Source organism: Gymnogyps californianus, chromosome 5, assembly GCF_018139145.2.
Source record: "Gymnogyps californianus isolate 813 chromosome 5, ASM1813914v2, whole genome shotgun sequence".
Classification (NCBI taxonomy): Eukaryota; Metazoa; Chordata; class Aves; order Accipitriformes; family Cathartidae; genus Gymnogyps; species Gymnogyps californianus.
In genome coordinates, this window is record NC_059475.1 from 19,388,155 (window position 1) to 19,400,759 (window position 12,605).

Below are 12,605 nucleotides of genomic sequence, written 5' to 3' on the forward strand. Positions count from 1 at the left end.
AAATCAAATAGAAAACTTAGTGTAACAGCACTGGTATTCTGTCTCTTGTTCGTCATCTTATTTTTCTGTAGTCTTTACACTACACTTGGTCTATCGCCAGACATGTGAGCCACAGACAAGACCCACTGAGTTCAATGGGATATGTCTGCCCTTGCATGACAAGTCTTACCTCACGGCCACAGAAATTGTCCTCATTCTAGATGAAATCTGTTCTGCTGGCACAGCAGCTCCTGAGTGCATGGGCAATTGGGCATGCTAGAACACCCCTAGTCACGCTGCTCTGTTTCACCTTCCCCTCACCCCCACTATGGGAGAAATCTCTTTTGTGTACACTTTGGGGAAATGCTAAGCCTGAACTGGAGGGAAGAAACTCTTCCCTCTGTAGTTACAACTGCCCTGTGCTCAAGCCATGGTACAGAAACATGCTCCTCTAAAAACTTTACCATCACTCCTATACCACTAATTTCACAGATGCAAATACACACACACACACGCACATACATACATAGAGTGCTGTTGACTCCCTGCATCTATTCCCTTACCTGCAGAAGTGTCCAGCCCTGTTAACAGCAAATACCTAAACCTTTCCCAGCTTGCCTGCCTCTGCTTTCTGGCTGTTTGACTTCCACACGTACTCTTAACAGCATCTGAGTTGGAATATAAGGAGATACTACACTAATTGCTACAAAATCAAGACTACAGCTCCTCAGTTATAATCAATTCTAGACAAACCTCAAAAATCAGTGTGATCTTTAGGGAGCAGATGGAGAGTGACTTCCCACAGGCGTTGTTCTGAATTACAATCCGGAAGGTGCCAGCATCCATATTATTGGGGCAAAAATCCTTAGAAAAATAGATAACGTTGTATTAGATCTTTTCAGGCAACTAGACCAGTCTTAAACATTTTCAGGAGCTCTAAATGAATGACATTCCAATCTGACTTCTGCTATTTTGTCACTTTTTTATTCATCAAAACTCTGGGCATTTTAGAAAACTCTGGTGGCAGCTGACCTGGTGGCAGGTTCATACTTGACCAGGAATTTCAAAGAGAAAAGCTAAGGAAAAAACTGAGCTTTTCATAGCACCAGTCCTGCACAGCCAAAAAGGTAAAAATGTTTTTTATTAAAATTAGCAAAACCAGCTGTAATTTGGGGATGACAAAATGTCTCACTGAATACTGTCTCTTTACACGCAATTATTATACATGAGGCTCACATGTTAACCTCTACATCCTTCTGTCACAACAAAAATACTGTCAGTCTTGAATGGCTGAGAGAAACACTTAGCTTTTCAACACCACACCAATTCCTTTCCCTTGCAGATGCTGGAATTACATCAGGAAAGGGCCATCCAGCCCAGGCATTAATCGATTAGGATCACACAGTGCCCTTTTGTGTCACTTCTGAGGGTTAATTGCTTTGCTTTTACATGGAAAATCTCACTGTATCTGCTCTAGGTACAAGAGGAGGGGAGTAGGCTCTGCTCATCAGTGTTGACTATTTTGCATGGGATAGCCCTTTAATTACTCAGACTGAACCGTACATTGCAAGCTGTGAAAAGAATATGGATAGGAAAGTGAAAAAAATTGATACCTGAGCTAGGATATAGTCACAGTCTCCCAGGAAATCAAACTTCTCCCCATCAAAGCTCATGTAATGCCCGTTTCCATACACAGTGCAGGTTCCCTTGCAGGGATTGTCTGTGCAGTTCCACTGCCTTTTGTTACAGGTGCTGGGAGGTGAAATGCAAAGAACCACAATCTTTGTATGAAGCATGGTTTTTCTTTAACCCCAAACAGGGGCAGAGTAATTCAAAGGTTTGTCTTTCGAAGTACTTCAAAGAAAGCAATCATCTCGCTCTTCCAGACTTACCCTCTCAACTGTTCTGAGACCATGCCACGAGATGGCTTACTAATCAGAAAGTTCATGTTTACTACCAAGACACGTTTGAACTTTGTCTATTTTTATTCTATTTTTTCATTCAAATACCTTTTAAATCATTAAGTCCTAGCAGCAGACAGTGGGGATTTAGGAGGTAAATTCACAGTGAAGAACTGAATATTTCAACCATTTCTGACTATTAATCTGTGAGGTACCATGTAGTCAGTTCTGTTCCTGACTACAGTGGTGTGAACCAGTATTATCCCTGTCTTCCCTTGTGTATTGGGTCTGGCTGAGATGGAGTTAATTTTCCCCATAGCAGCCCTCATAGTGCTGTCCTTTGTATTGGTAGCTAGAAAGGTGTTGATAACACACCAGTGTTTTGGCTACTGCTGAGCAGTGCTCCACAGCATCAAGGCTGTCTCTCCAACATTCCCCCCTCACCTGTAGGCTGGGGGTGGGCAAGATCTTGGGAGGGGACATAGCCAGGACAGCTGACCAAACTGACTGAAGGGATATTCCATATCATATGACATCTGCTGAGCAATAAAAGCTAAGAGAAAGGAGGAGGAGGGGGGGCATTCGTTATTATGACGTATGTCTTCCAGAGCAACTGCTACGCATACTGAAGCCCTGCTTCCCAGGAAGTGACTGGACATCACCTGCTGATGGGAAGTAGAGAATAAATCTTTTGTTTTCCTTTGCTTCCACGTGCGACCTTTGTTTTTGCTTTATTAAACTGACTTTATCTTGACCCATGAGTTTTTTTCCATCTTATTCTCTCCCCCCCAATCCCATCCTGCTGAGGAGGGGAGTGATAGAGCAGCTTGGTGGGCATCTGGTGTCCAGCCAAGGTCAACTCACCACACCTTGACAAACTTTACCTCCAGTTCAAGGGGACCACAGACAGAAAATTTTAGTTGTTACACCCTTGACACAGAGACTGCAATTTTTTTCCCATGTGTGTCCTTTTCTCATAAGAAAACAAAGCCCTCACTGCAATAAAACCTCTTAATGGCCTCTGTGGTGACAACTGCTTATCAGGGTTTGGCTTCACATGTTAAACTTGAATGCTTGTACCAGTGGTGATCACACCAAAGTGTTTCTGGCTCTTATTTTCTGTGCATCCTCTTGGCAGGACTATACAGTTTCAACCTCACTAAATAATGGATAAAGATTCAAAGCATTTTACTCACCATGATCAATAATAACAGCGAAGTCTGTGGCAGAATTATACCAGCAATTGGAGCAAATAGAGCATTCATTTATCTTATTTGAGAACTATGCACCTGGAAGCACTGCAAGTCACTGGAAGTTCGTTGTGATTCCTCCCTTCTCTAAATTCAATCCTTTTCTGCGGTTCAGCTGTGCCCAACAGACACAGACTCAATTCCCCCTTGTAGAATGACCAGCTACAGACCAACCTGGATGAGGCTGGTACTTCTAAAGCTGGTGTGGAAGCTATTTGCAGAAAAGGATAGAAATCGTTTGACAGAAGATCTTGGTACTTGTTCTTCCCAAGTGCAGGCTTGTGCAGCATTTTGCAGAGAGGAAATGTTTCCCCTTTTATTTTTACTAGAAGCCTGATGGCTCTAAAGATGAAGAGGAAGGCTTCAAAATACATCCTGCCCCATGGACACACTATGTACTGACAATGTTAACAGCCTTTGTTATAAAACAAGGCTCCCTGGAATAACATACCATGTGTTGCAGTCCACTTTGATGGTTTCCCCAGGTTTATAAAAGTGTCCTCCATGGACACATGGGCATTGATCTTTGGGAATACATCCTCCACTGCCATCCAATACCAGCCCATCGGGACACATGCAGCCAGAAACACATTCTGTGACATACTGCGTATATAAAGATACAACACAAGGCAACTCATTAATGCACAGAAAGTAGAGGGAACCAGCAGAGGTGCTAGCTCTGGATGCCAAACTTTTGGATTTTTTAAAAAATCCCATAACTGCAAGTTAGTGACAATCAAACTACAAGTATCACAGCTACGTGGGTAGCTATAGCTGCTGTGTTATCAGTAAAGTAGTCGGTCTGTGAACAGCTTAACATGTTACCATCAGCGTTTGTTAAGGACAATCATACATGCACAATCATGTTGTCCCATGCTCCTGCTAGGAGGTGAAGTCCTTACACAGTGCATGTCCTGCGTCTTACAACTTTTCTGACACTCTGATCCAATCGCACCAGGACCCGCAGAGCTGCAGTTGAAGTAATACATAGGAGCTGGGCAATCTATAGGAGGAAGAAAACATTTTAGGAAGGTAATTTAGTGAAAGCAATGAGCATACCATCAGCAATTGTAAAACAGAGTGGAGCATTTCAGAGGGCAGCATGTGTCTCATTTACGGTTTCTATTAGCTTTTGCTTCTGCCTACCAACAATGCTGGGAGAAGGAGGCAGATAACTTCTAAGCTTTGGGAAATATCTTCATTTTTTAAAGAATTCGGTAAGTCTGGTGACATTTTTACGAAGACAACTATTATCAATAACCAGCACATTTCAGGGAGAAGGCAAAAATGTGCAGAATACTAAAATGTTACAGAAAGTGAGAGATAACACACAAAAACATTATAAATACTAGCTGACACCATAATGCTATTATTTAACAAAATCTCACCTTTTACCAGGACAGTTTCTCCAATGCAGTCTAATCTTCCTTGAATGCATTTGCTAAAGAGATTCCATAAAATGAAACACATCAGCTCTTTGCACATTTCTCTCTCACTAGAGAGAAAGGCACTGCAAAGCTTCACTAGTCACACAAAAAACAAATTTCTATCAAAATGAATATTTGGTACAGCTATCAGGTTCACAGACATGAATTACCATCCCCAGAAGGAAGATTAAGACACCCAGCTCTTAAATACTCTTCCTTCATCTGCCGCTGGTTTACTGTGTTTTCCCTAAATCAAGTTTTTCCTAAGCATCTATTTTCCACTTCATGAGATGAGACTAATACTTTCTTAAATAAGAGACCTCTTACATTACTAAATGAACCTGTGTTTACAAAATAGTCTAGAATCCTCAGAAAAAAATATGGGAGTTGGAAGGCTTGGAGAAGGGAAAAGAGAGAGTATATGTAGACATCTAAAGATACAAACAAATTGTTTGAATAAAACAGGCTTCCCCTAGTATTTGTTTGCATTGCTGCCCTGAACTGGTTGAAAATGAGAAAATGACAATTGTTTTTCACTGCAGATGCAAATTAATTATGTTATTTTTAGTATTTTCCCCAAAATTTCTCTCTATCTCTCTTTTTAAAAAACTCAGTTTAAAAACTGAGATTTTGGCTTTTTTTCCTGGACCATTTTTATTTTTTAAATAGTCTGCAGGATGGTGTGTTGGAGGGTGTTTTTTACATTGCTTTTTCATTTCAAAGCCAGAAACTCCCCCAAGCCCCCATCTTCTAGAAAACTTGCTCCCACTGTATATGGATATTTTTTACACAACAATGAACTTTGCATAGAGATAGATTGCAAACATTACTCTACTTCACATGTTTTCAGGTTCTTGTTTGCTAGCAGGAATATACGATCTTAACCTTTGCTGTGGCACTTCCTGCCAGGGGGATAATTGCTTTCGTACAATCTAGGAAAAATTTGTCATTATTCCTTATGGTAAAATGACACCATTCAGGGATTAGAGCAGGGACTTCCCCAGTGAGCCCTGACATCCCCCAGGTATGCAGCCTTTGTATTATCAGAACAGCTTACCACATCAATTTGTCCTCTTGGAAGGAGTTGCCAGGCTGAACAACCTTCCCTTTGTAGTAGCAGGGACAGTCATCTGGAGTTACACATTCCTCCTCGTCATTGAGGTAGGTCCCTTCAGGGCAACCACAGCCCTCCATAGGAGTGATCTGAACTTTACACAGCAGATCAGGTTCATCCAGCGAGCGGCAAGACTGGTTACAGTACTTCACGCTATAGTTATAAACCATAGTCTCAGGACACTCCTCAGAAGGATCTTTGCAAGAGAAATAAAATGGATGTATGGCCTTCTCTGTGCAACCATCACTCATGCTGTTAATGCAGCTTTCTGCACACTGGTAGCCATAAATGTGCTTTTTTCAAACTAGAAGACCTTGTCTCTCAGTGGTCTGGGGGAAGTGTGCTCACATAGCCTAAACTACATGATGCTGAATACTGAAATACTCAGCAGGGTATATCTTGACTGAATAAGGGAATGAGTATAATTTTGTAATTTGTACAATTTACATTTCTATCTTATGCCAAGAACTGAAACCAGTAACTTCTGACTTGTCCTTGTTGTTAAAAATTAATTTTCTGTCCTTTACTAATGATTTCTTTGGCTGGGAATAATTTAAGAAATAAGCATATTTTGTAAGGGGTAAATTTTGACGTTAAATGGGCAGTGCCAAGGAACTCTGCTAATCATTTGATGCTACCAAAGAAAGTGTGTTTGAATTCTCATAGACGTCTTGAGGAAAATTCTTGTTGTCATCCTCTGGGGAAATGAGAAACAACTGTTTCTAAGAACTCTGGGTGGACCAGACAGTTAAATACCAAAATCGAAAGAGCTCAACTGACCCTGTAAGACAGTGAAAAGCTGGTTAATTTTCACAGGCTACCAAGAAACAACACCTTCAAAACTCTGCCATAAAATCTGCAGTAGTGACCCACAGGGATGACATAAAATTTTGTCAGGAAATATCACGTGCATTAAGGCTGTGGTTTTCAAGAAAGCCCGGCATCCAGATTCCTCTGAAATTCAACGAGAACTGGGGATCTACTCATCTTGGACCTCTTTCTAATTCACATCCGCAGATTTAACCCCACAGCTGTTTTTCAGATGCACACAGATGTACTAGAAGGTACAGGGGAGTTGTTCACGGGCAATTGTGCTCATCAGCTTTGCAGCAATGTTATCACCATATTGGCAACAGGTTCCATGCTTAAAAAAAGGTCTGTATGGTTTTCCAGTCCATGACCATAGTACACTTTCTTAGATTAGTTAGTGTGCTAGGTTTATGTACACATTCAAAACCACCACCTCCACCAACAAAAACCAATAGGTTTCCTGGTCTTAGCTGGAGCAAACACAATATCCCATGTATAAATCAGGCAGGCCACATTCTCCTGCTTTATAGGCATACTATGAAGATGCAGCAACTGCTATTTGTAAATCAAAATAGGCCAAATAAGAAAGATATTAATAAAGATGTTGAACATGAGTTTACATCAGATTTACCTGAATGGGTGTCTTGTTAGTTATTAATGCAATAAAATAATGTGTTTACTTTCTCCCTTTAATTTTTCATAGAGGAAAAAGATCAACTTTGGTAAAGCGAGCTCTGGTAAGAAAAAAGTTATTTGATTATAGTACTCATGGTCACAGATTTGTAATCTTAGATTACGTACATCACAGCTGGAGGCATGAGTGCAGAGAACATGAGCATACCAAAGATAGCTTCAACCTAGCTTGCACAAGGAGTGCTAGAAAAAGTGCCATGACTTAGCAGAGGCTACTAACCTCAATGGTCTCCTGGGTAACCAGTAACTCAAGTAATGGTTCATGCTTCCACTAAAGATTGTGTCACATACACGCACTGCCAACAGTTAGCTAGTAGGGTTTACTTATTTCTTACAGTCTACTTACTGCACTGTAGACATCCCCTTAGGATATAACCTGCCTTGGATGCTACCTGCAGCCCAGCACAGCTGGACACAGCTGTAGGAGCTGGAAGAGCCTTTCCAACCCCTGCAATGGGACAGACCACTGAGAGTGACTGTTCTGGCCCATTTATTCTTTCACTCATGAATAGCGCAACCTTCAATCTTATCACAGGCATGTTCCTGAAAGATTATTTCCTCTTAAATAAGGCCTAAAATGATTGTGCTGATTAAGCCATTAGCATTTTTTCCCAAGGTTACTGCACTGTTTGAGTCAGTATTACCTACCATGCCATGAGTCCACAGATTTCAGTCTAACCCGTGTTGCCAACCAGTCTCGCTTTGGCATAAAAAACATCAGTAATTCTATGTCGATAACAAAGCTTTCAATAAACAGGGACTATGTCTAGTACATAAATCTGCATGATTCTAGGATAATTTGCTGTGGACTACACTGGGTTCGCTTTGAATTATTGCAGCACAGGTTTGTTAAATTGTTCTTACTGCAATCTCAAATGCCTTCAACAAAGCACCATACTGGTTACATTGTTTGTCTCTATTAAATATCCCAGGTAGCCTCTAAGTCAGACTATTAAATAGATCATAGCTGCATCAAAGCTGCATAAAAATAATTGTTGTTATGTTTCCTATTCAGATGTGTTATTAGTCAAGAAACCCATACATCTATTTTCATGTTGATATAGGCAAATCTCACTTGAACTATCTGATCGTCAATGGAAAAATGGAAATGTTGAAGTAAAATTCAGAAGCTGGGATTTGTGAGTTTTATTCTCAGCTCTGATACCATCTCATAATGAATTCTGGCAATGCCAAAGGAAAATATATACATATGTGGACTCCGAACCCAGGATTTAGTGACAATGTGTATGTCCAAGAAACTTTTATTCATTTGTTAGATAGTCATGAGCTGAAAATGCCTTTAAACACTTCCACATTCTCACATATCACCAATATGTATTTATTAAAAACCATTACTATTTTACTGTAACATGGAAAAATGCAGTTAACGAGAGTGATACCATTCGTATGGGCAATGTCTGAGACAACAGGGCTGAGATGAACTGCAAAAATGTATCAGAATTAAAATACATGGGGAGTCCCATGTGTTCAAAACTAACCTAATTGCAACTCCTTGTTGTGATTTGATTAATACGCCTTACATTCTTTTGCTTCTCTGAGTACTGAATTCACCTAATATTTTGCACAAGGAACATGCATCGTAAGAGCATGAAGTGGACATGAACTGATTTTGGCAGGTAGAATTTTTTTATAGAATATGTGCTTATTCTATTTTTCAAAGACCCACTAACTTGATGACTAAGCACAAAAGATACTCACTGCTACAGACTAGGCTCTCCTGAAGCTGTTCCCCCATATCCCTACCCAAGGTATTTTAGGATGCATACCACAGATGCCCTGCCTCCAGCCCTTCAGGGGCACGCCTGCTGCAGCACAGTCTCTGGAGTAAGTAGAGAGCACACCACACAGTGCAACTTCACTCTTCTCAGCATTACAGGTGTCATACATACATTTCTAGGGGACAGAAAAGGACATGGGTATTATTATGCCCAGCTCACAGAAGAAACAGGGAAACATATAGCAATTCAAAAAGTAGTCAACCAATATATTTTTAAAAAAGTATTATTACCAATGAAACTTAATTTGTAATATGTCTAAGACAAAACGTATGCTAAGGAAATACTACGCAAACCTGAAAAATAGGAAATCAATTACTGTCATGTAACTGCAATGACGTTCTGTCTAACACTCATGAATAGATGAATAATAAGAATTCTAAGGGCACCTATTAAAGCACTAAGAAATGTCTATACCAGCTTCTCATGAGGGTGTACAATCTAGGACATGTCAAAATATGTCATCTGAAAATATGCAGAACTGAAAATATTACACAGCAATGATCGACACTTGTGTACCTATCTAGTGTGTAGATAAGATACACCCAATTAAATGACAGGTGCATAACAGAAGATGGTTTAATAGGAAATCATAGGTAATGACATCTAAAGAACTAGTTAGGTAAGTATAAAGGGGATTTAAAGCTCTTTTAATTGGGTGGCTGGACAGAAGAACCCAGATACAGCCAGTCACTCGAGCAATAGGGTCATACTGCATAGATGGTGACTTATCCTGCCATTACTGATGTAATAGAAAATGCTTCCATGAATCATGGTTTAAAATTTGATGAGATCAGCAGCAGTAACTGACATATCCATAAGAAAGTGATTATTACTTTTCCTTAATTGAAAATTGCAAATTCCTGTTTTATTTAACATGAATTCTCAAGTAGACATATTTTCAGAGGGAAACTTGGGACAGGTAAAGCATAAGCCATATTTTTAAAGGTACCTGAAGACATATTAAGTTTTAGGCAAATTGTCAGGCTCAGGTATTTTCTCAGTAAGTTGTATTGCATACACCCCCTGCACGAATTTTCTGCATTTTTGCAGAAACTTCTTCTCTATTCACATAAATGCGGCAACTCTCTAGCTCAGCCAACTTCCTCAACAGCATTATGGAGCTGTACACCAAGAGTACTTATGGGCAGCTTCTTGCATTCTAAATATGAGGAGACTAATGTGATTCCACAGTAATAAATAGGATATAAATGACGTAAATATAGTATATATTCTCCCCCTAGATGTGACTTTTAAACCAAGTCAGAAAGAATCCACAGGGCTGAAAAAACTCTCAGTTCAATTCCACACAGAAACACTGATTTGGCTTTTCAAAGAGTGAACAGTTTTCAAGAACAGTAAACTCATTTTTTCCTATTTTGCTCTTGGATCATGCAACAGAACTGTCAGTGATGGCAGTCACTTAATGTTTTCAGGGCTGCAGCCAAAAAGGCCCATCGTATCTTGCATAAACTCTCATTTTGTTATTTTTCTCATCAGCATCAGTGAACTGCTTTGCAAACAGGCATTACTGTAACCTATTTCACTCCCCTAGGCCAGACTAGCTTCATGGCATATCAGTCTCTGGACTAGATTAAACCACACATTTAGACCAGTGCCTTACCTTGATGTACACAGAAGGGTCTACAACAGAATGACAGGCAGCAAACACACTGCTTGTATTAGACAGAAGAGCACACCAATGCTGGGCAAATTTTTCTGAAATGGGAAAAAATATCATTGTCCATAGTCATTTAAACCACATTACTGTCTGAATCAATATTCCTATCAGTTATCACACAGAACTAGAATGTCCTGAAATGTTCAGATAATGCCAGAAGGAAATACGGGGCATTAACATATCAAGGTGATAAGCATAGTTGGATGGGTGACGAGCCATCTCCCTAAAAGAAAGGTTTCACCTTCCAAGTACTGACATTATTACTGTGGCTGGATTTGCAGAACATTTGCAAAAACTCCCCATTCTCATAATTTTTCATCAAACTTTCCTAATTCTTTACAGTCAGACAAATCTTTATAGGCAAGCAATGACATCAAGCATGTAATAATCAGCAAGCTGCGTGGCTATGAGCTGCAGCTTTAATTACATGTGGCAATACCTAGGAGAGTGCAGTCTGAATCCTATATATATCCAAACCCAGTCAAAGTGAGAAACCAGAGAGGGCACCTAGTACAGTACAATGCTTGCTGAAGTCAGTACTGTTGGTAACTTATTCCTCTTGACTTCAGCACAGCTGTAGATTGGATGAAGATTTTGCCCAAATATTGACGACCAGCTATGCTCTGCCTTAAACCTAAATTGCTCTCATTGATGCTGTGTGTGTTTTTGAAGTCACCAGTGAAGAAGGTGGTGTCTCTTTCTCTAGCAGTGCAGTCTTTTTGTTTTAAAAGCAAAGCTGCCACCTTAAAGACCTGCAAAACGCAGCATGTTCTCTCTAGTAATAGCCACAAAGGCAGTGGCTTTTGATATTTATGAGATTTCTAAAGCTTTTTTGGTTATCCGTCATGCAAAAATTATTTAGCACTGATAATTCAGGGATGAGAAGCCTGCTACCTTTATCCACACTGTTTGAACAAGGATCTTCAAAGCTGTCCTCAACATCAAAACAGCTGGCTCTAGTTTTCCATGAGTTACCAAAAGCAGAAGCTGAATCTTCCACAGCTCCAGTGACTGTTCTGAAGTCGTCAGTCTGGATGTTATTGAAATTGCCACAAAGACCTTGTGTGGGTGGCAGGAAAAAAAAAAAGCAAAAGAAAAGAAGAAATCACTACATGAGTGGAAAAAGGAATGGCTTCTAGATGAACACTCTTAGCTCTATAATGGACCTTGCCTGACAGAAGTCCATTTTCCTTCAGAGACTTCCTGATGTTCCCACAAATCAGACAGGATTTAGAGTGTAATTATTATTTTTCTGCATTACAGTAGCACTTAGTGATAGCACAGAGATTGGAAGCTGCTTAAATGTGCTTTAGTAAACACTGACAGACAGAGAAGTGCCTTCTCCAAAGCCTTATGAGCAAAGGAAATCGCAAAAGCAAAACAAAACGGGTCAGAGAGACAGGATGTGATCCCATTACACAGACGGGAAACAGAAGCACAAAAAGCTTAAATGATGTAAACAGGAGATTGGTGGCAAAACCAAGAACATAGAGTGCATCTCGCAAGTCTCTGATGAAGGCCTGCTTTTGCAGATAAAGTCTAAAAGACCTGCACACTCTAAACATCACAGAGATTATCTAATTTTCTTCAGCAAATTGAAGGGTTTAGCCAACGCTTTGTTTCAGGAAGGCTATAGATTTATACCAGGGGTTCTAACATACCAAAGTCAATATCAAATCAAATCATTTGTTCACTTAAAGTGATAGACAAACAGCTATAACTCAGTTTAAGAGCAAACTGAAAGAGCATGATGTGTCCTACCAGATGTGCGATTCTGATAAGAATGATTGACTGTTATGGAGAGCTGCATTACAGGTTTCATTTGCACTCGAATCTGTACTCCAGTTGAGCTCAAGATTTTGACGAAAAATGTAGAGGGTCTGAAGATGGTGATGCCATCTAAAGAGGAAAAAAAGAAAAAAAAAAGATGTATGTACCTGCAAATCTTTATGAA

At 39.9% G+C, this 12,605-nt stretch overlaps 1 protein-coding gene across 1 annotated transcript in view; it reads right to left on the minus strand.

Annotated features, from left to right (window-relative positions):
- Positions 1–12,605, minus strand: part of LOC127017351 (mucin-5B) — a 44,719-nt gene that overhangs the window by 19,564 nt on the left and 12,550 nt on the right. Inside the window, exons 12-21 of the mRNA XM_050898364.1 lie at positions 12,413–12,550; positions 11,546–11,710; positions 10,595–10,689; positions 8,962–9,088; positions 5,615–5,867; positions 4,519–4,571; positions 4,033–4,133; positions 3,582–3,733; positions 1,593–1,731; positions 733–843 (exon numbers count right to left, since the gene is read on the minus strand). Coding sequence (XP_050754321.1) covers positions 733–843; positions 1,593–1,731; positions 3,582–3,733; positions 4,033–4,133; positions 4,519–4,571; positions 5,615–5,867; positions 8,962–9,088; positions 10,595–10,689; positions 11,546–11,710; positions 12,413–12,550 — 1,334 coding nt within the window. The remainder of the gene's footprint in view (positions 1–732; positions 844–1,592; positions 1,732–3,581; positions 3,734–4,032; positions 4,134–4,518; positions 4,572–5,614; positions 5,868–8,961; positions 9,089–10,594; positions 10,690–11,545; positions 11,711–12,412; positions 12,551–12,605) is intronic.